The 25,730-nt window shown below is 43.4% G+C and overlaps 1 protein-coding gene across 5 annotated transcripts in view; it reads left to right on the top strand.

Moving 5' to 3' along the window:
• Positions 1-25,730, top strand: part of LOC133346467 (talin-2-like) — a 258,048-nt gene that overhangs the window by 122,553 nt on the left and 109,765 nt on the right. For all 5 annotated transcript variants that reach the window (XM_061558070.1, XM_061558071.1, XM_061558069.1 and 2 more), the window contains 4 exons: positions 1,598-1,695; positions 3,877-4,006; positions 5,447-5,677; positions 24,796-24,938. In XM_061558070.1, coding sequence (XP_061414054.1) covers positions 1,598-1,695; positions 3,877-4,006; positions 5,447-5,677; positions 24,796-24,938 — 602 coding nt within the window. The remainder of the gene's footprint in view (positions 1-1,597; positions 1,696-3,876; positions 4,007-5,446; positions 5,678-24,795; positions 24,939-25,730) is intronic.

The following is a 25,730-nucleotide window of genomic DNA, read 5'->3' as shown; positions in this document are numbered from 1 at the left end:
ATGACAACGAAACGCACATATCGCTCGGCCACCTGGCCTTGTTGTTAAAAAAATGTATATACAAAAAATTTCGAAAAATTTAGATAAAGGCCACAGATAGCCTAACGTAGCCCGTGTTTTTGTTAGACTTTCTCAAAAATAACAATTTAATATCACGGTTTACCAGCTGCCATTCCCCCTTGACCTTGCCTAGAGACCTGTCCAGTGAAGGGTTGAGTGAGTCGACCTTAGTGAGTAGTGGCAGGCGGTGCTCGGGGGGAGATGACGGGGAGTGAGGGGTGATGGGACGGGATGGGACGGCATGAGGCGGGGGGGGGGGTGACGCCATCTGCTTTATGGAGATGTGTCTTGACCTGCCTTGGCACGAGTCAGGACCCAGTACAAATCTAGCCCACTTACAACTGAGAACTGTGGGATGATGAGATGATGCCATCTTTCCCGTAACCACTTCCCAGCATGCCCGAGACTTCCTGTACAAGCCTTGGGATAGCCCTGTTCCCAGTCTCATACCCTTACCATTTGTCTCCTTGGCTGGTATCTTAATAAACATTGTGTACTTGTGTCCGATATGTGTTTCCCCACTCCTCCTGTCCTCCACATCTCCATGTGCCCATCTCGTCCCTACCCCTATCCCCTGTGTCTGGCCACTGACCCTGAGAGTACGCACGGTCACTGGGCAGGAATTTAGGCAAGGTCAGGTTGTGTTCGTCGGGATAGAATGTTTTATAAACTATTGAGTTTACTGGCAGCGTAGCATAAATTAGGAAATGTTGTGTAAAAAAGCCTCAGATTTTTTTGACCTTGTCCTTTACAAGGCCAGGTGGCTGAGCGATTAGGGTTATAAACAAGTCACCCCTCCATGATTTGGGATCACGGTTAGTTTTTTTTAATCAATCCTTTTTTTTCCCATTCCTTTTGTAAAATCAAAATAATCAATTCCTACTCGTGTGATTTAATACTTGTGTCAAATGCGTATTGACTACATTTGGATTGAGTAAATAATTTGTTACTTTCCTGCTGAGCTATGCAAGTGCTGTCACACAGCATCTCATTGTCCATGTTGCTCCATAGATTCCCTACCAGTTCCCGGGTCAAACGATGTAAGAAGGGTGAGCTCTCCATCTCCAAAAAGCCTCCAGACCACAGTCCTCACCATGATGTCTGGGACAAAACGTCTGAAATCATGGGGGGGCATCACTCAGGATAAGTGGAGTGGTCGGGCAGTCATTAGCGCATTCCACGATGAACCCAGAGACCTGAGTTCGATTCCTCGCCATAGCCAACTGATAACTGAAACTGTCCTTCTTCTGCACGAAGCCGCATTGACCAGCGCGGTAAACCATGGTCAAACAATCCTCATCACTGAGACACACAGGAAGGCCTTCATCCAGCAGTAGATTGATAAAGGTCAGTACGTTATACATTATTATATCGCTTATAAAGAACCCAGGTCTGACCTATATTAAAACGTGCCCTGGAACGACAAGGCACCCAATGCTTGCCTGTTCTCTTGCCTCCAGTGTGCTGCTGTGGCCACCCACGTGCGTGTGCTGATTGTTGCGATCGCTGTGTCTCTTCTGTGCATGCGTGCGTGCAGTGATGGACTTTGGGTTGTTCTTGGCGGACGAGGACCCCAAGAAGGGCATCTGGCTGGAGGGAGAGCGCAATCTGGATTACTACATGCTGCGGGACGGGGTGAGTCGCACTGCTCCCCCACCCCCCACCCCTTTAAAGGAATATTCCACTGCCGACACACACATCTGAAAGTGTGTTTTTTTTTGTGCTTGAATGTTCAATGAATGTTGTTGCGCTGTGGAATGTTAAAGGTGCGGTAGAAATGCAATTTTCTCCTCGTGACATTGAATATGTGCAGAATGTCAGTTCAGGCGTCTGCATGCATTTGACAGTGACGTGGAATAGCGGTAGCGCACTCGCCCCTCGTGGCCGAGGTGCACGGTTCGATTCCGGCGGCTGCCCTGATTATTACTGCGGGTGTAAATAACCATGGTAATACTACGTGATGGCCACTGCACAGCGTTAAAGGATCTCCTGACGTCGTTCGCAAGAGTAGGCCATTGTGTGCCAGCGTGAGGGTCCTAACTTGCCAGGCTTGCAAATTTCCGGCAAAATACTTAATTGGGATTACACAAAGCAACCATTGCCCCCCTCCTAGTAAATCAATGCCCCAGGTCACTCTTGAAAATGAGTATCTTTAGTTCTCACTGGGTTTAACTAAATATACTTGAAACTTGATGCATAAGTGTGTAGTTGGTGGTGTTCACCTCTCGACTTGTAAATAAGTCCACAATCCTATTGCAGGAGATATTGTATGAAATAAGAACATCACTTGTTGACTTCCTTCAAAGTTGTACTCATTCTATTCATACATAATGGATTTGAATTGGCAACCTGATTTCGAGTCAAACTGCATGCTCAAAATGTATATAAGCTGTATGCCCAAACTTATACTGTAAGCATATATATTATGCATATATGCAATGGCGGAGCCAGGATTTTCAGGTAAGGGGGGAAACCCCTCCAGCAATGAAAAATGATCGGAGTTGTTAGTAAGTAAGGACTTGTTCCTTACTTTTTATTAGACGCGTGTGCGGCGATGGCGCGGCCATCGATCGAGGGTCGAATTTGAACCGCGTTGTGTGATCGGCATCGCGCTCGCTGAAGGTGTTTGCCTTCAGGGAAGTCGTGTGCTGTATACGCAACTGCGCACAATTCTGAGTCACTTATAACTGCTTTGCCGTTACTTATTGCCAATTATGGACTCAGAATATTGTCCTATCATCTCAGAGTCCCTGGCACGCAATAATATGCTACACAGTGGCAGTGGGGGTTGCAAAAAACCAATGATCCAATCGAAATTAGGGATTTCGATTGGATCATTTAGGGATTTCGATTGGATCATTAGGGATTTCGATTGGATCATTAGGGGGGGGGGCACGTTCCACCCATCCCCCACTGGATAACTAGACTATTTATATAAAAAAAATAGATAATTTGATTATTTTTATTTTTTTATTTTATTTTTTCACCTACGTGACTTTACCGAAAGAACCAAAGAGTAAGCTCCGATAATATATACATTGTCTTTGAAACTGATTGGCCTACACCAGAGACGGCCTTCTTTATGGCCTAGTCTCACCAGTGTCAGATCAGCAAACAGTACAAATACAATGCAAGTCTCAAAGCTTTTAAAGCTCGGGTTGAGCAGCGACATCATGGGACCTTTTTTTTAAATCCTTTATATTAAGTTCACTTGCTTGCTTGCTTGCGCGCTTACGACCATGCAAATCTTTCGGTCGTTTTTTACCCACTTCCCGTGATCCAATCGAGCTGACATTTTGCACACAGACTCGTTGTGCGTGACAATGTATTTTCGTGAAAAAAAGATTCCAAAATTTTACACTTTTTAGGAATTTTTTAAAATTTAATTACCAATTGCTTAATGGTGGCAGGCAATCATCTGACCCATAGGTGGCAGCCATCTCAAGCCAGAGGACGAGAGGACTCTAGCCGCCACGCATATAAAGGATTTCTAGTGAAAAACTTTGTTTTTACGGGTTAATTGTTCTGTCTCTGGTGTAGTCCAATAATTTTCAAAGACAATGCATATATTATCAGAGCTTGGTTGTTTGCATGTTGATCACAAGTACGTGTGGTAAATGCAGACTTGATTTCTCGCAAAATCTATCTATTTGTTGTTTGAACATCTTAACACCTAATTTTATTGCCAGAAAGGGTAAAACCTATTGTTTATTTTTCCATATTTTCTGGAACCAGCAAAAAAGGTCCCACAGATAGTGTTTTATTGCCCACAGAGACTGCCGCGTCCTCACAGGCAGCTGGGTTTCTCTCCCGCAGGACCTGCTCGAGTACAAGCGCAAGGTGCGCCCTCTCAAGGTGCGCATGCTTGATGGCATGATCAAGACTGTGATGGTCGACGACTCCAAGACGGTCGGGGATCTGCTCATCACCATCTGCACGCGCATCGGTGATCTAACCGCGACCATTGTAACGGATTTTATTATCGCTGATGAAACATTGATATAAACAAGCACGGAGAATATTCAGAAGGGCTGTAAAGATTCACCACCCCCCTACACCCCTGCAATTTTAAATGTATTTTGTGATCCAGCGTCACAATTCAATAGATGAAATTAAGGTACCGCAAGTGAGCGGGCTCCTAAGAGCCTGTGGATGAGAGAAAGAGCTGTAGCGTAATGGGAGACAGGGGTCAAGCTGAATGATTCTTCACAAGGGCATAGGAGGGAGCCATGCTAATTCCCAGTAAATCGTGCACAGGACGATATGAAGTAAGGACTCGCTAATGGAGTGAACTACGGGAGGAACTATTACAAAGAGAGAACCTTTTATGACTGAAATGTGTTCTTGGATTTGTTCACAGTCCGAGCTATAAGTCCTCATCATGGGCATTGCTCAGCATAATTGACCTCTTCCTCCTGAAAAACAGAGCATGGTATATTGAAGCCCTGAGCCAGTTCTGCCAATTCAGCCCATCATCTTTACTTGGTCCATAAAGTGAGGACCAATTTGTATAAATCTATCTTACCACTCTGTCACAATCCAAGTGCCCTGAGCTAATATCCTCGTCAGGGATTGACTTGTCCTGTAATATATCTGGGGTTGATAAAATAAGTACCCCTTTGTGTGAAATCCAAAGTGGTCATTCAATGATCCATATTTGTATTTGGCATATAACAACGTAGGTTTATGCCAAATTACATGCCATTAACCCTTCGCCATTACCACACAATTGTCACATTTACAACACATTAATTCAACTCACAAATCAATCAATCATTAAAACTTTATTTCTCTAGCACTATTCGTGCAAAAACTGCAATACATAGTGCTTCACAGGCATGAACAATAATAGTGAAATTGTAGGCAAAATTAAATCACGCAACAAATTATATCAAAGATAATAAAAATAACACATTAAGAACATCGTAATTAAAAGCAAGTTTAAAAAAGTAAGTTTTTAGATATATTTGAAAAGTGCCTAATGATTCTGAAGCCCTCAGATCCCCTGTCAGGCTGTTCCAAATACGTTGATTAAACTGTAACAAATAAAGCTAAAGGCTTCTCGTGACTGAATTTGCATAGACTTAACTACCGCCGTATGAATGTGGATTTGCTATTACTGGTTCAAATCTGCAACTGTAGACGAGCACTACCAGTGCTCGTTAGACATGTTTAATTTCACTCATGAATCAACATTCACTCACATCGCGAAAAAAAACCCCACCGCATTATAATTCCATCGTTTCGAGCTCTTCATAGTTCCGTCACCAACGGCCATAATAACAGGATCACCGTGGAGTGCGGAGGAGAAGCTGCATCCGTCACTCGGAACAATCCTGGACTGGGCCTTGGTCAAAATGGGGTTCGGTCTCTCCCCGTGTGGCAGGCATCACAAACTATGACGAGTACTCGTTGATCTGGGAGGGTGGCGGCGAGGAGAGGAAGGAGGATGGCCCCACGTCGCCGCGCACGGGCACGCTGAAGGGTGGCACGCCGCGCACGGGCACGCTCAAGGGTGGCACGCTGCGGTCGGGCACGCTCAAGAAGGACCGCACGCTGCTGCGCGACGAGAAGAAGATGGAGAAGCTCAAGCATAAGCTGCACACGGACGACGAACGTGAGTCTGTCGTGCGCCGACCGGGAACCTTGGACGCGTTGCTTAAGATCCATAATAGAGGTTTTTTTGGGATAGATAGCGTAAATATATAAACGTGTCGTTAAAACCCGCCACCACCCGACACGGCCAACTAGTGAGGGTTGTCGCGTAAACAGAACGCGCCAATTCGTCATTAGTACAGCACACCGGTGTGTTGGAGAGCCAAGCCACAACATTTACAATCCGAGTACGACGTTTCGCCAGTAATTACAACTAGCTTCATCAGGCGACAGACATATTTGTGGAGAAGTCCACCTGTTTCGTTCCTAATAGAGAGGCGTAGATGTGGTGACCACCCTTCTGCACTCTTGCACAATGTGGGGGGGGGGGGGGGGGTTTATTGAGGCAACGTACATTATGCATGTGCATTATGTGAGCCCTTTGAACTTGACCTTCCTGTTTATTGTGTTTATTAAAATAGCCCTACCAACGGTAATCCCTATTGAAGTACGCTGCCCTTTGTAGGCATGCAATTATATCATGTATTATTTGATGATTCGCTTCCAAACAGCACTAAGACGGTAGCTATCCGAACGGTTAAAGTTAAAGATTCCTTTCAATTAGTCTTGGCCAGTAGCAGCTAGTTTTGCACAAAACTTCAACATTATGAAAATCAATTGAGTGTTCTTGTTGTCACGCGTGTTCTACTACTGCTGACAGTTGCATTTGGGAGAATTTAATATTTCTCTGATGTTCTTTTAGTCTCGTGCTGATCATCCATCCTGTTTGCCCAACGTAACATTTACCACACGTGCAGTTCATCCTGTACACACCTTCTGTTGATCGCTTCGGTAGTATATCTTTTGTACCAGATATAAAATTCTGTATTTTATGTACCGTGCCAAATCTGACTCGGATGTTTTGTTTTTTCAAACATCCGACTAGTTTATCAGTTACTCCCGCAATGTACGGTATTTTGATCGTTTTAATTATTTGGGCAGTTTCAATGCTCTTGTTATTTGATTTGGTTTTGGTATTCAAAGCCCTGTTGATTTATGCATTATTGTAACCGCTCATTTGCAGCACTTCTTTAACATGTTGAATTTCACTTCTCAGACTGTCACCATCTGACACTTTCTTAGCTCGATGAATGAGCGTCTTGATAAGAGCAGATTTCTGTGCGGGGTGATGGTGTGACTCTGCATTCAGATAGGCGTCAGTATGCGTTTTATTTCGGTAAACACTGTGTGTTATTTTATCATTTCTACCCCGTCTGAGCAAAATATCCAGAAATGGTAGAGTTCTGTCAGCTTCCACTTCCATGGTGAACTGGATGGATGGGTTTTGCAAGTTGAGATGATTTAGAAATGCGTTCAGTGTATCTTTGCCGTGTGGCCAGACCACCAATGTGTCATCCACATATCTAAACCAAGCAGATGGTGTTAGTGTGCTTGAAGCTATTGCTTTTGTTTCAAAGTCTTCCATGTACATATTCGCTATCACAGGAGACAAAGGAGAGCCCTTTGCTGCTCCTTCCTTTTGTTTATAGAAGCCACCTTAAATTTCGATTTAAAGCTTTCGTGACTGCAGGGATTCATCTTCTTGGTTCTTTCGGTAAAGTTACGTAGAATGGAAATAAAAAAATAATAAAAATAAAACATTATTTTATTATGTTTTATTTTTATTATTTTATTATTTCCATTCTACGTGACATTATTTTATTATGTTTTATTTGTATTATTTTATTATTTCCATTCTACGGGACTTTACCGAAAGTACCAAGAAGAAGAAGCCACCTTGCCACAAGAAGTAGGTGTTCTCTAGACAGTGTTCAGCTCGTCTTGGGATATCTTTGGCTAAACTTTTGTTAGTTAACAGAGTGTCGAGCAATTTAATTGACTCGTTGATCGGAACCCTCGAGGTAAAATCAAAACTTACGAGAATATCATTAGGATTAAGCTTCATTTCTTGAATTATATTTACGAGATGATCAGAGTTTCTGATGAACGAAGAGGTCCTACCGATGTAGGGGCTGTATTTGGTTGCAAAAAGCCTGCGTGTTAAACTAAGCTACTTAAGATATTTTTTGTTTGTAAATATCTGAAGCTTTTTGTGTGCAATTTTCCGAATGCGTTAATCTGGCCCTGGTTACTTTGGAATTGATAAAAGTGAGTCGTGCTTTGCTGGCATTGTCATCATCAACATCAGCTGCAGCCATTATCTATCCACTGTTGGATAAAGGCCTCCCCAAGTTGTTGCCATCCCTCATGTTCTCTTGATGCAACAATTCATGTAGCTCCTGCACGTGGGCTGATCTCATTGTTCCATCTCCGCGGTGGTCATCTTCTCAGGATATGTTCCCTACTTGGGTTATCATTCTGCTGTTGGTCTCCATAGTGATGCTGAATTTCCACCGGTAGATCAGGGTCAGCGATGAAAATTAGTAGTGCGGTGTGTTACTGGGATAACCCCAGAGATTACTAGTATCTTACAATTAGTTTCTTACTGAATCCTATGAGTGTACCAGCCCAGTGGATGCGAGGTTTGCTTTGAAAAAGTGTTCAGTTTATGTTTTCTGATTGCTCAGCGTTTTATAAGTAATGTAACATGACTCCATATTGATTGCAGTATTAGTGGCACGATGCATATGCATTGTATGCTGGTATCCTTCCATTAAACCAAAGTGGCCTTTGACTAAATCGCATAGGGTGTGGCCAGTCTCATTAGATCTTGGAAGCCAAGCAGCTTTCAGCCTGTGGACAGTGCATGGATTGGTGACCGCCATGCATAACGTGACTACGTGGTGGGCAGCGAGGGGCAGTGCAGAAAAATACATTGTTGTACTGTACTTATATGTTCCGTATCTCTGCTCCCTGCCTTTACAATCCCGCACTTTCCAGCATGGTTAAATAACTCCCACGACCCACGTGGTGTGGGGTGGCCCTCATCCAGCAGTGGATTGGCTCTACATGCACTGAACATGATTGTTCCCTGCCATATTTTTTTTTACGCGTGTCATTTTTTTTAATATACAAAACTGCAAAGTAATTATGAAACATCATCAGCTGGCGCGTGATGAATAGCGATAATCTGATTACACTCTGAAAATGGAGCACTAGTTATGGAATGACCAATAACCTGCAACACGGTAATCGTTGCTCTCTGTTGTTGCGCACAGCCCTGCGCGTGCAAGCGCCGCCACAGCTCACGCTCTGTCTGTCATGGGGACTCACTCGAGTGACAAATGCCCGTGCCTCTCATTCACACATGTGGATAGCAAACCCATTACTAATGCTGCGCACATGCATGCACGCACGCACGCACGCGCTCACAATAAACTCGATGCCAAAAACAGCACACCGAAAAAAGAGCAGTTTAAGATTACGGACTCCATCAGGGTCATATTCAAATGCACAGTTGCTGCCTTCATGTCTTTAGCAATGTTCGTTGAGAAATGTTATTTTCTTTGAGTACGTGCGTGTGCGTATGCCTACGTCTGTGTGTGCGCGCGTGTGCTCGCCGTACGTGTGTGTCACAAATTAGCTATTCATTCTAAAATTGGGACGGGGCGGGGGGTGTTTGGCGGTGCGGTGGAATTTAGTTTGAACTGTGTCACGCTGGCATCTGTCGCCGAATAAAAATTTCGAAATAGGCACGCGGCGAGTTAAAATATATAATGATTGGGTAATGAGATGGAAGTCTATGGGGATTTTGTTTCTTTATAGACTGTGCTTCTTCATGAGAATGAAATATCCTTTGTGAACTTTGACTGCCATCAATTTTAAGAGATGAAGGCACAAAGGAATGTGTGTTGGCATGCATACACAAACTATAGCACACGCGCAGAGAATGCTGGTACACAGATATGCAAAGACAAATGTCCCTGTTTCGCCATTTAAGTTATATCAGTGGCGATAACTAATTAACATCACCTTGCCTAATCACGGAGTGTCGTGGTTGACAACCGCATGCGTTTAGTTTCCTTTGCGTCTGTGGTGCTGATGTGAACACACCCGCACTAGACGCTCGATTTATGACAATGATTGGACCTTGAGGAGGCCAAGGGTAGGTTTAAATTTCAATTTACAGCTGTGTGTGTGTGTGTGGTCAGTATCCAACTCCATGTCACTGCGACTGTGATGCCATGCACCAACCACTGAGCCATCACGTGCCGCATATATAATCACGTCGACAACAAGATGCCACCGTTGTCTATATCACGGTAGTGATGTCACCATAGGACCTGTGCCAATCTGTGCCAAGATTGTCATTGAACAGGGTGAGGTTGTTATGGTGAATCGACTTGTGTCCCGGATGGCTGTGTTCAAGTCAGTAGATACTCTGCCCATTGTTGAGGCATCCCTCCTCCATCTCTTGTGGCTGCCACCAACTCACCCAGTAGCGTCATTTATGAGCCCTTTTCACAGAGGCTGAATCAGGCCCAGCTGGAAACAGGTCCATTCTACTGCAGGTCCTCACATGCTACACATGTGCAATAGTTATTGTCACACAAAATTTATTTGGGCATGCAGTGCTGAGGCATGTTTGGTGTATGATCCAGCCAGAACTAGGCATACAATTTGTGTATCGTAAAAACTGTGTCCATATTTTTCTAGTATCTGTGGGCTCCTTACACAAACCAATACTTGTTAAAGTCAGGATGGATCATAAACAGGCCTGCTTGAATGTTTCCAGTAGACGAAATATTTCTGTGAGGACTCCACGTGATGGTTATAATTGTGGTGAAATTATGTAAAGCTTCATATGGAGTATTTATGCAGGCGGTTTTCATGGCGACATGAAGATGTTAATGAGATGCACACACCCGTTTTCGCCTGAAAGATAGACCAATCAGCGAGCACATATGAAGCCTCGTTTCACATGAGAGGGGGTGGACTGGGCGTCACCAAATCCTGCCACCTTTGTCTCCCCAGGCCTGCTGTTCTCATTCGGTGCCAGGTCAACATTTTAGGGGTGGGGTTGACCATTTGAAGGCACATGCTGAGTTGAGGATACCGTTTCCCACCGACATGGCGGATGGTCAACAATTGAACCTAGATGGCTGGGATTTAAGCCCAGTGCTCTCACGAGGATGACAGTGGCCTTCGCCGCACACAGAGAGAGGAGTCATGCGCATATGCTTTACGTGTGTGTGTGTTGGCATGTTAGGGGGGCAGAAATATTGAAGAGTTATGGTGGAACAATTCAAACTCATGTGCGCCATGACCTTGTGAATCGTCACTTTTCGATGGACCAATGCATCGTGCCACCCCCACTGGAGCAACCGTCACCTGCAGGCCTCGTTAGGATTGTGGGGGCGCTGGACATATTTAGTCTGTAAAGCGCGTCTGCATCGCCGGCTATGTGGGGACCTAGGCCAAACACGTAAGTGAAATGACCGTTGTGATGTTGAAAATAGCAGTTCCTGCCTGCAGGCAGACATTTAGGAAGATCCGATGAAGGGCCCCTGGCCAAAACATTCGCTGAACCTTGTTTTTTTTCATCCTGTACCATTTTATATTGCACAATGTCATAATGTGTTGCACAATGTCATAAAACAAAGAAATGGCTTTCAGTCACTTTGTTTTTGTGAGAGTCTCATGAAGAATTGGTAGTGCTCATAAAATAAAACATTGCCCCTGCAAAGTTTTAAAGTGTTCGGGAGAGAGAGCGTGGCTGATGAGAATATTCAAAACAATCTTGGGATAAATTTATTATTTTATTATTTCCATTCTATGTGACTTTACCGAAAGAACCAAGAAGATGAATCTTGGGATAAGTAAGGTGGGAAGACGTGTGGAGTTCCTGCGTTTACTTGCTCACACCACTGCTGGGCTTCCACTAGAGGGGGCCCCAGAGAGCCACTCTGAAAGGTGTTTGGCCCTCATCTTCCATGCTGGCCAGACATTGTGGAAGAAGTTTTGGCGTACACAAACTATACCCCAATCACATGTGACCTGCCCACCAACTACCTGTGGTGTTTCCATTTATTCTGCAGGTGGACAGTGGTTTGGGGGGATTTAAGAAACGTAATAGTGAATAATATGAAAAATGACCAGTGTAAAAGTAAAAAAACGGTTGTAATGTGCGTTTGCCTTAATTTATTAATTTGATACGTGGTACAAAGGGCAATGAAAGTTTTCAGAATTGCATTTCAATGTACACACAGCTCATGTCTTTTTATTCAATAGGGAACCCTTCACATCAATATATGTATTAAATTATATTCTTAATACCTTACAAAATTGGCACAGGGGTTTGTGCGCTATGATACGGGGTGCCACGATGGCAAGATGTTAACTACCTTGCCTGGTATACAGGAAGTTGTGGGTTCGATTCCAACCCTGACGCCTTTATATTTGGAGTTTGCATGTTCTCCCCGTGGCCGTGCAGATTTTTCTCCGGGTCCTCCGGTTTTTCCCTCCGCATTTTGAAACATGCGTTTAGAGTATTTGGGTGCTAAATCATTTCCACATGATAAACCACTTCTTTGATCTATCATTTGTGGCCAGGTCGCTTCTGAAAAAGAGCTATACAGCTAAGTGGGCATTACCTCGTAAAATCTACATAGTTTAGTTTTTCGTAGTTTATAGTCTCTATGATTCCAGTGATCAGACTTTGATTCTTGGCAATCCATAATGCTAGTGGAAATTGGCATCGGAACCCTGGCCCAGGCTTCCTTGAGGTTGACTCTGCCTATAAATAGCAGCTTCTGGTGCAATGTGTGAAATTTCAGCACTGACGAGGTGCTAGCCACCCTACACCCTTGCGCCCCATGAGAGCCTGAATTTCTGCTCACTAATCGCACTTTCCTGAGTGTCATCTCCATAGGAGGAGTGATCGGTTGAGTTGACTTTTTTTATGGATTTGTACTTACAACCTTCACAATTATACTCTCAGGCACTCTGCTATAATGCCAACTGGCTGGATTTTTGTATGTCCTCTTTGTAAATAACAACAAAGGCCTCCCTATTTTGTATGTATGTATGTTGAACTTCTTTCGCACCATGTGTCGCCAACCATGTTCATCGGAGGTGCGGGGGAAGGACAACAAGCTAAAAGTAGTTCTAAAGAAACAAATGTTTAGTCTCTATTTAAAAGTACATAGCTCCAGTGGCTTCCTAATATCGGAAAGAAGATTATTTCAGATGGCCGCAGAAGCATATTTGAAAGCATGTGATGCAGTAACCGTCTTTGCAGTGACCGTCTTCGGTGAGTAGGTTGTGAGAATTATTGACCATACCTCACTGGTCACTCTGGGTTGGTAAAAGTGGAGATGGGGGGGGGTGGAGGAGGAGGAGCAACCTGTTCATTTGTCACCAAAGTTCATCAAACTCAGGTTGCCAGTGTCACAGTGCAGTGCGCTCAGCACTGTGCCCCCCCTACCCAGTGTGCTACAAGTTGCACATATTACAATTGCTTTCATGTAGGTGGCTTGGGGTCGTATTCAAGAGAGAGAGAGAGACTCCCAGTGTGTGGTCTACTCTGTTTTCAGAAGGAAATTGGCTGCGTGAGCACCCGGGCGTTTCCACAACACACCGAATTTCAGTTGCCTTTCTTCACCTCTCTTGTATCCTGTAACACGGACAACCTTTGTTTAATTTGATGAAGTGGCCAAATTTGTTGGACGTTTAGCGCAGCACAAGCGCATACATGTGCCAAAACACACCTCGAAGAACAAAACCACCATGGTGCTCGCATTTTCTGAGAGCCGTTGAGACATTTACAAAAATGAAAATTGTTGTTCGCGAGTATCTTATGAATTGTGATCCAGAGAGGGAATTATACGCGAGATGACGCTGTCGTTAGGAAAGTTGTATCGTTGCTAGTAAAAGACGCGCCATCCCGTTATTTATGTTATTTATTCCTCTTCCAAATATTAGTTCAATGACATGCCTAATCGGACAACACAAAATTATTTGGGGAAAAAAAGTCTCTCCTCTGTTCCAACATAGGCCCGTAGGACTGGGGCTTGGTGACGTCGTCAGCATAATCAGCCGCATCGTGCTGGGAATGGCTTGAAAAGGGGGGTTTCCTGCCTTTGGGAGGTAGGATATGGGGCCTGATAGACGAATCGTCCCATCTCTAGTTGTGAGTTAAAATCCCAGTCAGGAGTAGACCTAGCCCGTCATCTCTCCAGAGTTGAATCGGCACCACTCTTTGGGGGCTCAACAGTGGTTTCCCTATTTAGAAACTGGCCTTTGTCATGGGGAAATGTGGAATTTTCACCACTGGCTGTGAGGGTAAGTATTGCCTACGAATGCCACCCATTTTCTATTTTTTCAAATCAAAAGCATATATAACCCGTAGGCTTTCGCGACCAATATCATCCATAATAGAGTTTGTTTGGGTTAGATTGCGTAAATATATAAATGTGCCCTTACTAGTTGGCTGTGTCGTGTGGTAGTGGGTTTTAACGACATTTCTATATTTTTGTGATCTAACTAACCCAAAAAACCTCTATTATAGAAAAAGCATATATGTTTTTTCATCGTATTTGAGACTTTTGGCTCAGCCCACACATACAAATACTTCCCTGGTTTTGGCTCAGAGCTGTTACCAAAGCAAACAGTGGCTCGTGACGAAAGAGGCCTTGTAAATCTCGTGGACTGCCAGCCACAGAACATGGCGGTATCAGATCCATTTCATGTGAGGGGTGTAACTTCACCAGCGCTTGACAATAGAGGCAATTTTTTTCTCTCTTTTATTTTTCTCGCATTGTTGTGTTGGTTTAGGGAGGCAGTTGTCATGTGGGTCAAGGCCTCAACAGATGCCTGGGCTTTGGCTTTGCTTCCTGCATGCCAAAATTGGATGACGTCACAGCTAGTTTGCCAAGCCTGCATCCTGATGCTGAGCTTGCACCTCGCTTTAATAAGTCATGAAAAACAACGTGTATGATATGAGGTCACAATTAGGTCATATCCTATTCAGACTATTCACTTTTAAAAATCGAGACCCGGGATACACGTTTTGAAAAAGCCACAAGTGTTTCCCGACCCAGATGAGCATGGGGCCGTGTTGATCACCACTGTCAGCCCTGGGCAAGTAGCTGAGATTCCAATTTCCTAAAGCAGACAGCAGGCTCTCCAAAGGACAACTACTTTTAGCTCCTCGTAAAAAGTGGTACTTACTTTACCAACTGTCAAGAGTATGATGGACACATTCGATGTCTTAGAGATGTTATATTTCTGACTAGTAATCGAAAATTGCCAAAGTTGCAAAAATCTAAAACCATTAAAAACAATAAAAAGCAAAAAAAATATACATTGCATGCAAGGCAAAACTTGCTTTTAAAAAGCTGCAGACAAATAACATTTTAAACAGAATTACAGAAGAATATGAAATAACATTTTAAAACATTCTCATAATTACATTTTAATAGGTTTGGACCATTCCTCTAGTTGCCTGCATTGTTGAGTTTCCAAAACATTCCCATTTGGGAGTGCCAAATAGTGATTCAGTCTGTGAAATTAAATTTGATTGAGAGTAGAGTGGGGGTGGGGGTGAACGTGATTACAAAAAATAATTCAAGTGCAATTGTTAAGTTGCATGGAATGTACCGTGTCATATTACATTTATTCTATTGCACTGAAATTTTATTTCACAAATTGAACCCCTAATTGTGCAAACGTGAATGTAAATGTTTTTGGAAATTTGCACAAACGGCTGCTCAGAGCAGTTACTCAGAATAATTTGTATATAAATTGAAATTGAATTCATGCCGTCACCCAACTTGGGTTTTCATAATAACGTTTTTGGGTTAGATCGCTTTATTTATAAATGTGTCATAACCCTCCACCACCCGACACGGCCATTCAGCAAAAAAGTGTCACGTTGACAAAAGACAAATAGTTCACTACTTTAGCCCACCGGTGTGTTGAAGCGTGAAACCACAACATTTACAATTTTTGAGTACGACGTTTCGCTGGTAATTGCATCCAGCATCATCGGGCAATTCGCCAGAATGGTGAGGCTCTGCTCTTGCTCCAGCCTCAAATCGTTGTTCCTGATGAATTAAATGATGACGTCACCCTGCTGCTGCTCTATATAAGACCGGGAGTAAGAGCAGAGCCTCACCATTCTGGCGAATTGCCCGATGATGCTGGATGCAATTACCAGCGAAACGTCGTACTCAAAAATTGTAAATGTTGTGGTTTCACGCTTCAACACACCGGTGGGCTAAAGCAGTGAACTATTTGTCTTTTGTCAACGTGACACTTTTTTGCTGATTGGCCGTGTCGAGTGGTGGAGGGTTACGACACATTTATAAATAACGCGATCTAACCCAAAAACGTTTATTATGAATAATATTGGTCGCGAAAGCCTACGTGTTAAACCAACTTGGGTATGTATGTTAAACTTCTTCTTGGTTCTTTCGGTAAAGTCACGTAGAAGGGAAATAATAAAATATAAAAAATCAAACTTAATAAAATACAATTCTCACGACGTTTCGGCCACAACGCAAGCAGCCTCAGGTGAAGAACAGGTCTGTCGGAAAGACAGCGTCATTCAGACGCTGTCATTCAGACGCTGTCTTTCCGACAGACCTGTTCTTCACCTGAGGACGGCTGCTTGCGTTGTGGCCGAAACGTCGTGAGAATTGTATTTGATTATGTTTTATTATTTTATTATTTTCCTTCTACGTGACTTTACCGAAAGGACCAAGAAGATGAATCCCTGCAGTCACGAAAGCTTTAAATCGAAATTTATGTTAAACTTCTTTCGCACTGTACATAGCCAACCGTGCTAATTGGTTGGCTACGGAGGTGCAGTAACTGCATTATTCGACTTAAAAACATGTTTTAAAGGTTCATATCCCAAACAAGAGTCGACTTGGTCAATCATCCATCCGGGGTCAGTAAAACAATGCTCAATACAACTTTGTTAGAGGTCAACAATGGTTTTCTTATGGATAGACTGGCCTCCACCATAGTTGTGGAATTTCCACTACTGCCCTCAGGGTTTCCGATGCAGTTGAGTGCCCCCCCAATGCTCGTTTGAGCAGGGAGACACTTTGACATTTGTATGCAAGTTGAATGTGTTTTTTGTGTACTTTAAATGTATCATGTTAAAGAACGATATCTTCTTCTTGGTTCTTTCAGTAAAGTCACGTAGAAGGGAAATAATAAAATAATAAAAATAAAACATAATAAAATAATTCTCACGACGTTTGGGCCACAACGCAAGCAGCCGTCCTCAGGTGAAGAACAGGTCTGTCGAGAAGACAGTCTCGACAGACAGTCTCGACAGACCTGTTCTTCACCTGAGGACGGCTGCTTGCGTTGTGGCCGAAACGTCGTGAGAATTATTTTATTATGTTTTATTATTATTTTATTATTTCCCTTCTACGTGACTTTACCGGAAGAACCAAGAAGATGAATCCCTGCAGTCACGAAAGCTTTAAATCGAAATTTAACGATATCTTCATTTTTGTATTTTTGGGACTTCTGGAATTATTTCAGCAGATATCTTTTGCCCAACATGAGCTGGCACTCCTGCATGGAGGATTTGGGAGGCCGCAGAAAATATTCCACGAGTATTAAGCCCTCTGGAGCAAACGAAAAAAACCCAAAAAAAACTCATGCATATGTGTGTTTTGTGCAGCCATAAGTAAGTAGCCTAAGGCCATCAACTCACTACACTTGAGAAACCCAGTTTAATGATTGATAAATACCGACGATCTCAAATGTAAACCTGCTCAGGGCTGGATCAGTGTTCCATCATGGAAATTTAGCCCCCATGCCACTAAGCCACCACTGGGGTGCATTAATTATAGCCCACTGCACGTGCCTTTCACATGTGCGACTGATTTGCAACATTTAATAGGAAAACTGCTGTTGACTAATGCAGCACGCCCTGCCCCTTGCACCCAGTCGTTAGCCACCAATAGTGATCGGCTGTCTCACCGTCTCAATAATTGCCTTGAGTGCTGATTATATTTCTATTGTCAACTTACGATTCCTTCCAAACTGAACAAATTGCCCAAGTGCTCTTGTTTAGTCTGCAAATACTTTATATTTATTTTTTCCAGTACCATATTTCAAAATAATCTCCCTGTGCCTACTCTGCTGTCAGCAAACAGTGCAGTCGGTTTGTGGATTTTGCTGTATTCAGAGTGATCACTTTGTTAGGTGTAGGTTATCGTTATTCTCTGGTGCACCCAAAAAGAGCCCGAGCCCAATTCTGTGCGGAATGTTTTCTTTTCGGTTCCCTTTCCTCTGAGGTGCAATTATTAAGCCCGCAGCTCGGAGAAAGAATTTTAAGAAGGCGCGCGCATGTTTTAGCATTTATGGAAGAAGTGCGTCTACCTTGGGCCTTCGGTGTGCTGTGGTGGGTGAGTCATTTGCTGGCGTCTTGGATTGCGTACAAAATTCCCGAATGGAAACAAAACGCTCAACCGCTCACCAATGGCGCTCTAGGGATATGTCAGTTTTGCTTAAGCCGTGTGATTTCCTTTCCCCCTGGTATGTCGCGTGGAAAGGGGAATAATGCGTCTGTATTTTTTGAGATTTTGTGCGAGTGCACCATGTCGATTGAACGTCGCGTGCCATGGTTGCTGCTGCACGGGAAAGCCTCGCGAGCGCTGATTAAACGAACACATAAATGAACAAAAGGGAAACGCGCTCACGCCAACGCGTGGGTGTCAGTGTTTTCAGGAACATTTAATTGTTAATTTTTTCACATGTGATCACATTGAATCTTCTTGCTATCATTTCACTGATCTGCTTTTTTAAACTAAATATGCATTCTAGGAACTGTTGGTATTTGCATCTGACCTGGGCCTCTAATAGGTCACCTTAAATTAAAATGATATCAAGAACGGCACGATAAACACAAACGTGGGTGCTTATGCGTGCTGCTGGTCACATCACCTTCTCCTTTGTCTGCAAAAGGCTACCAAGACCAAACAGGATAACTATACAGCCGGGTTGTGTTGTCATTATAAAATCTTGACTCGCTATCAAAAGGCTCGGAGTGAAAATCCCTGCCAGGGGTTGAGTCAACCCTTCATTCCTCTGAGCTTGAAATAATGAGTGGCACATTGCGTAAAATTACAGAACTGGCTCCTGTCTTAGGAATGTGGAATTTGTGTTACCAGCCAGGGCCACGAAAGGAGATGATAAATATTCGTATGAACAATGATACGCTTTGACTTCAAATTAAAACCAGGTGTGAGCCCTATGTCATTTATACTGTAGTTTATTTTCAGGAAAGACTTGAATATACAGAATAGGGGCCATTATAATGGTTACTGTCTGCAGTGTAGTAGTTTCAGGTGATTTGGGATGTGAGCCATGAAGAGCTTGCATGCGACTCGCTGTCAAATCACCGCAGCTCTTTGGAGATTTTCCGTGCACTTACTGTGTGGCTACAATTGCAATGAAACGCTACTTTGTGGGAAATTATTGGTGGTTGTCTTATGCATAAACGCAAATATGTCAAAGTGATTTTTTGCTCAGATGAGCATTGAGGTGGTGCTCATCTCCTGTTTACAGCTTTAAGCCAGTGGCGCACATTCTACATATCTATGGCGGGGGCGAGTCCATCCATAGTACAACCACTGTTGTCTTTCCCAAAATGTGATACTCATTTTGTTGATCGCGGAGGAATGATGAGTCAACCCCCAACTAGGATTTCAACTCTGAACCTTTCCGATCGCAAGCTGCTCCCTCTGACGCTGAGCCACCTGCATAAACTGACACACATAACACGAATGTAGAATGTCCACCACCGGCTCAAGAAGAGTTACAAGTCTTCAGAGGGGGTGAGATCATCCACAGCCCTAGACAATGTGGCATTGTCATGCTCAACAGATGCATTTTTTGAAGACCACCCCGAGCAGGTATTGAGAGACAGCATGGCGGAGCAGAGATGTGAAGGAGGAAGATATTTGTGGTAGACCTGTCGAGTCGTGACCTAAGGATGACATTTTTTTTAAGTGATTATGAATTGGTGGTGGGAGTTATTGACTTTTTATTGGTGGTGATGATGAAGTATAAAGCGTGTGGCCATATGGGAGGTGAAATTAGACAAGTTGGGATACATCCATGGATCCCAAGACTCACTGAAGGATGTTTGAGATGGATTATCAACGTGGATGTTGAAATCACCAGGAATGATGATCCAGTGGACAGGCGGAGAGACCATAAAAGTGAGACATTTTGGTTTTCCTTTGGCGGACGATGTCTGTTGGAAGAGTTTGAGATGAGAAAGTTGTGGAAATTGAAAATGCATGGTCGATCTATAAAGCTGAGTTGTATTGTCGACGCAGACACTTAGTTGGAATCCAGGGGTGCCACTTGAGAAAGTGAGTGGAGCTCAGAGGGTGTGTGCCAAGTGTCAGTGTGTGCCTAGTCAAGAGGCTCTTAAGTGCAACATAAAAAAAAGGTTGGAATAGAAGAAATAACTTGTTGATTTAGAAGTTTCACTTTTATTGTACGCTTTTGGTTGAGGTCAACTATATTTTCGGCTATTTGGGTCCCACCTTTAGTTCCCCAAATCACTGCTTTTCCGACATTGGCAATGCTGATGGATAGTTTAGTTTGCATTCTGTAATTGTCACCATTTTGGTGTTGTAATGTTTGTTGCATAAAAAGGTTCTGTGCCTCTCTGTTCAAACCAACAGTGGAGCAGCCATCATCTCCACTGTCAGATCTGAGACATTGGTAACTGTGACAATATCTACGATGGTGGTCTGGTCTCCGGGATGGACGAGTGGTTTGGACCTCCGGTCAAGTGATTTTCATTTAATTTATCCCTGAAGCATTATTGGCTGAGTTGACTGCAGACCAGAATGGAAACTACCACCCTTCTGCTTTGTGTGCCGAGCACTTTTGCCGCAGCTCCACTCCACTGGAAGCAATGGGGTCAGATTTGATTGTTCACTTTTGTCTTACATCCCAGCATTATTAGGGCCTGCTCATAAACCCCTGCACTGGGGGCTAAACATATTATGTATGATGCATTCATTTATCTAGTAAAACATGATTTTTACATCATAGGGCCGCCCTTTCCAGCATCAAAATGTAAGAATAGGCTAGGCTTTACCCTTTCTGGCAATGCAGACATGATTCCTTGCAAAAGGTTTCAGTTTGGTGTTTTAAAATCTCAACACCTGTTTGATTGCCAAAAAGGGTAAAACCTATTGTTATATTTCGATTTTTGCAAGGGAGGTCCCATGATGTAGCTGCTCACCCCGAGCCCTCATTACTCTGATAGTGCATTGTCTTTGTGCTGTCCGCCTTTTGACGTTCTCTGGTCTAACACCGTTTTGAGACTAGGCTCTCAAGAAAGCTGTCTCTGGTGTGGACCAATCAGTTGCAAAGACAATGCAAATGATATCCGAGCATATATTTTAGTTTGCATGTTCACCACATATATGATTCCTTGCAAAAGGTTTCTGTTTGGTGTTTTAAAATCTTAACACCTGTTTGATTGCCAGAAAGGGTAAAACCTATTCTAATATGAATTTTACACCCACCATCTTTCGTGCATTGTGCTTGGAAGAATCGATGATTTACGGTTTAAACAAATAGTATGTAATTTCTTGGCTTAAAGCTTTCGTGGCTGCAGGAATTCATTCTCTTTGGGTTTCTTTGGTTCTTACCCAAAGACCCAAAGACTATGTATGTAATTTATACTTACATTTAGGCTGAGGGAGCAATCGGAACTCTACAATCACAACAAGCGTGGAATGCCCCGTTTGTTAATTGTGCAATTCTTCTTAAGGCTCCTTTACCCGTTCTCTACAACATCGATGTCTTTGTCTTTTGTTTTTGTTGCTGCTGCTGCTGTGCTTTTGGGGCATCGTGGATCTCCCTGGGCGATTGCCGGGCAGCCGGGTAAACGGGACCAATCCGTGTAACGAATCAAATCAACTTGAACAAATACCAGAAATGGGACAAATGACACTGTGAAAGAAACTTTGACAATTCAACTTAATTGTGTCCTGTATAGTGAGCATCTAATGGCAGGAGATGGGGAGGGGGGGTCAATGAGAATTGATACTCGCCTGTTGGCTATTATTAGTTTAATCGTTTGGGGGCATAGCGAGCTTGGTGCTTGGTACCGGTTGATTGTAATCGCAGTGAGCACCCAGCCGTGAGTGTCGTCGCATCAGAAGGAATTAAATCAACCAGGCTCTGTTTTGACGTATCCTTTATTGACACGTGTCTTTGGTAAGTTCGAAAAAAGGCCTCGTTGCCTTTACTATCTGAACGCTAAGTGTTGAAAACGCTCCTGTACAGTTGATTGGGAATGTGGTTGCAGATTTTTCCAGGAAGGCACGTAGATGAGTGGTATTTTGGTTAATGATTAATTCTCCAGCATTCACCCTCTTTTGTGTGCACGGGACAGATTTGTTTGTTGCTTTATTAAGGGTAAGCTTAGGGATAAAGAAGTTGAAACGACTGTGTGTACATGATAAACGTGTCATGCACGCACAGAGCTTATCCCCCATGTACAATGTACGTGTTTCATCTTCTTGGTTCTTTCGGTAAAGTCACGTAGAAGAGAAATAATAAAATAATACAAATTAAACATAATAAAATACATTTTTTGTTTTTTATTATTTTTGTTATTTCCCTTCTCCGTGACTTTACCGAAAGAACCAAGAAGATGAATCCCTGCAGTCACGAAAGCTTTAAATCGAAATTTAATGTACGTGTTTGTATCATAGTATCTCAAATTCAAAAGTGTGTCTGCTCAAGCCAGCGTGGGGGATTGTTATTTCTCCATTGACGTCCCTGAGTCCCGCGGTAGACAATCCACACTCCTTTTGGCAGCAGGCAACCTTTCCACAGGACAACCACTGTGTACTTTCAAAAAGCATGACATATTTTTTTTATATCAACTTCAGGGGGAATGATGGGTTGTAGTGACCCCCTGACCTTGATTCGATGTATTGTATTACTGAATGACCTTCCTCTCATTTGGCTTGTCTGCCAGTGAAGGCCATCCAGAATAAACGTGAAGTGGAGCGAACAGACCTTTGCTGTGTTGATATTTCTCTTTTTAATCAGCCTGCGTGATAAGTGAACGCAACTGCAGCGTAATTTCAGTGCAGTGCAAAATGGTGAGATGCTAACTCTCTTGCCCGGTATGCATGAGGTCGTGGGTTCGACCCTGATGCCTGCATATTTGGAGTTTGCATGTTCTCCCTGTGGTTTTCCCCCCCATATTTAGAAACGTGCGTTTACAGTATTTGGTTGCAATACATTTCCACACGATAAGCCACTTCGTTGAGCTATAATTTGTGGCCAGGTCACTTCTGAAAAAGAGCTACGCAGCTCAGTGGGCCTTACCTGGTCGAATAAAAATAGCTTAGTTTAGTAATAGTTTTATTCATCATCAGCCATGGTCAACCCAGTGTAGGATGAAGACCTCCCTAAGCCTCCACCATCGACCACGGCTGTGCGATGTGAAAATCCACCCAGCACCTGCACACAAGCTAATTCATGACTCCATCTTCTTGGTGGATGCCCTCTCGGACGCGTTGGCTGCCACTCCATTCCTTGGCTGCCACTCCATCGGCCATCATCCCTTCTAGTGACATGTCCTGCCCAAGCCAACCTACTTTTCTATTCATATACATGTGCTATACATGTCCCATTGCCTGTTTTTTTTTACATGCCGTGGTATGTTGGTAAATGTGTCAAGATGGTTGTTTTTGTTTTTAAATATGTACATATAGAAAATTACTTTCCATTCATCTGCGCCATTGCACTTCAATAATATGTAACATTCTATCTTGATTTGAAGCTTTCGTGACTGCAGGAATCCATACTCTTTGGTTCTTTCGGGAAAGTCACGTAGGTAGAAAAAAATAATAGATCACAATGTTTCGATCACAACACAAGCAACCGCCATCAGGCGAAACGTCGTGATCTATTATTTTTTCTACCTATGTGACTTTACCGAAAGAACCAAAGAGTATGCAACATTCTTTTAAACAATATAAAAGAAAACACACATTGTTAGTTTCGTGTAAAAATGTATAATGGTTCAAGCCTGAACTGCTTTCTCCATTTCTGTGTGTGTATGCCAATGTACTATACAGCCAAAGGGTCACCTATCTATTATTTCGAAAATTGTCCTGGCATTTCATTTGTACAAATGAGATGGGGGGGTTCCTCTGTACTATGTTTGTGTGTATATAAACATGCCATAAACTTTCACTAAAATGTTTCCCTGGTGCCACACCTATTATTCATTAAAGTTATTCACAGTAAATGAGCAGCCTTCTGGTTCTCCAAAGGTTACATTGCATTATTCATTAAACCCATTCACAGAATTTTGGGCGTTTGTTTTCGTGCCAATATTTACGGTTGAGGATTGCAGTTCGGGCTCTGAAGGCGGAATGATAATTGCATCTGATTTGCAGTGAATATTTCACCGGCTTACACTTATTGGGAAGTCAAATCGTGGCCATCCCCATGGGGTTTACTGGCCCCCACTGTAGGAATGTAGAATTCACACTGGTGACTTAAAAATGCTCTTTGTGCATATGCTGCAGTTGCATAAATAGCTCTTATATCTGTGGTCCGAGTGCCCAACTCGCATTCCTAATAGTTTCCAATTTAATATTCGAAGGCATTTTGTCCATCTGTATGCAGTTTTTGTCACACGTGTCGGTGGGCGTGCCTGGGCTTGTATGCACATGTGCACAAGGGGTGTTACGAGCCCTCACGTTTGTGTTGGTGGGGGAGTAAGTGACAGCGTAGTGTTTACCGCATGGTGGTGCAATCTCATTGACCTGGGTTTACATCCTGGATGTCAACAACATCGATGGTGATTAGTTTCTGAACTTGGCCTCAACTTTCTCAACATTTAGCTCTGTGTAAAATGAATACCAGGTTCATTGTGTGAACATCACCACTGAGAAGACAGAGGCAGCCAGCTAGGCTGCCGGTTTAGCTGCCTTTGGACAGGCTGCACCACTCCACCGTGTGCTACGCTGTGTTCGCTAACAGCAGTTGCCCCAGCAGTCTGTGTGGCTAAATGGGGGGAGTGTTTGCTTTTGTTTGTGTTGGTAAGTGCGCTTCGGCCATCTCGTGTACGTGGGAGGCTGCTTGTGCATTAACGTGCGCTTTTGCCTCTCTGCGTGCGTGCGTGCGTGCGTGCGTGTGCGCCTGCATCAGTGAACTGGGTGGACCACGGGCGCACGCTACGCGAGCAGGGTGTGGAGGAGAACGAGACGCTACTGCTGAGACGCAAGTTTTTCTACTCGGACCAGAATGTGGATTCACGTGATCCTGTTCAGCTCAATCTGCTCTACGTGCAGGTAATCATTCTACATTTGCATCTCAAGTCACGTGCAGAGTGCCTTCCTCTTCGAGCGAGGAGCCCTCATCGTCCAAACTCATCTCCGTCAGATAGCCTTGACCAAACGTTTTAAAATGACATTCCCATAACAAGGGGCATCCTGTCTCCACTTTTGACTCGCGACAAAATGAGGATCATTTTGTTGCAAGGGAGGGATGTTGCGCTCAGTCGACTCACATGAGGGCTTTGAACACCCGTTGCGTTTTCAGTGCCGTGTTAACATTGGACTGGGCCACGGAGAGCATGGTCACATGTGTGGAATTTGCAGCATTAGCTTAGACCTGTCAACATAAATGAGCACCACCTCCTGCTCATTTGAGCAAAGAAACACTTTGGCTTTTAGCCACAACTTTAGTTGCTTTCTTGAATCTGCCTTGCAAATGTGCGTTGTGCAACTATCGAGACTTGGCATGGGCAATAATTGGCATGAAAGCTCGCGGTGGCACTGATGTCAGTCGGTCAAGTCAGTTTTTTTTTTAAATAAGGAAGATTGAGTTTCATCCCGGCTAAAGCAGCTGGCATGCTACATATGGGAAGCGAGGGTTTACAGGAGTTGTGAAGAAAAAAAATAGAGGAATGTTATAAATATGGCTAATACATAATAATAAATTATGATGAGCAAAAATTATAAACAACCAGAACTATGTACAATGGAAATCTAGTCAGCATTCTTTAAAAAAAACATACATAACACTAATGAAAGGAACGCACATATTGCATTTAAAATAGCATTAATAATGGAAAGGGTTAC

The sequence above is a fragment of the Lethenteron reissneri genome, chromosome 24, assembly GCF_015708825.2.
Source record: "Lethenteron reissneri isolate LAM-NWPU_2019-01 chromosome 24, ASM1570882v1, whole genome shotgun sequence".
In the NCBI taxonomy this organism is placed as follows: domain Eukaryota; kingdom Metazoa; phylum Chordata; class Hyperoartia; order Petromyzontiformes; family Petromyzontidae; genus Lethenteron; species Lethenteron reissneri.
Note: the sequence above shows the minus strand (reverse complement) of the source record. Positions and strands in the feature narration are given on the sequence as shown.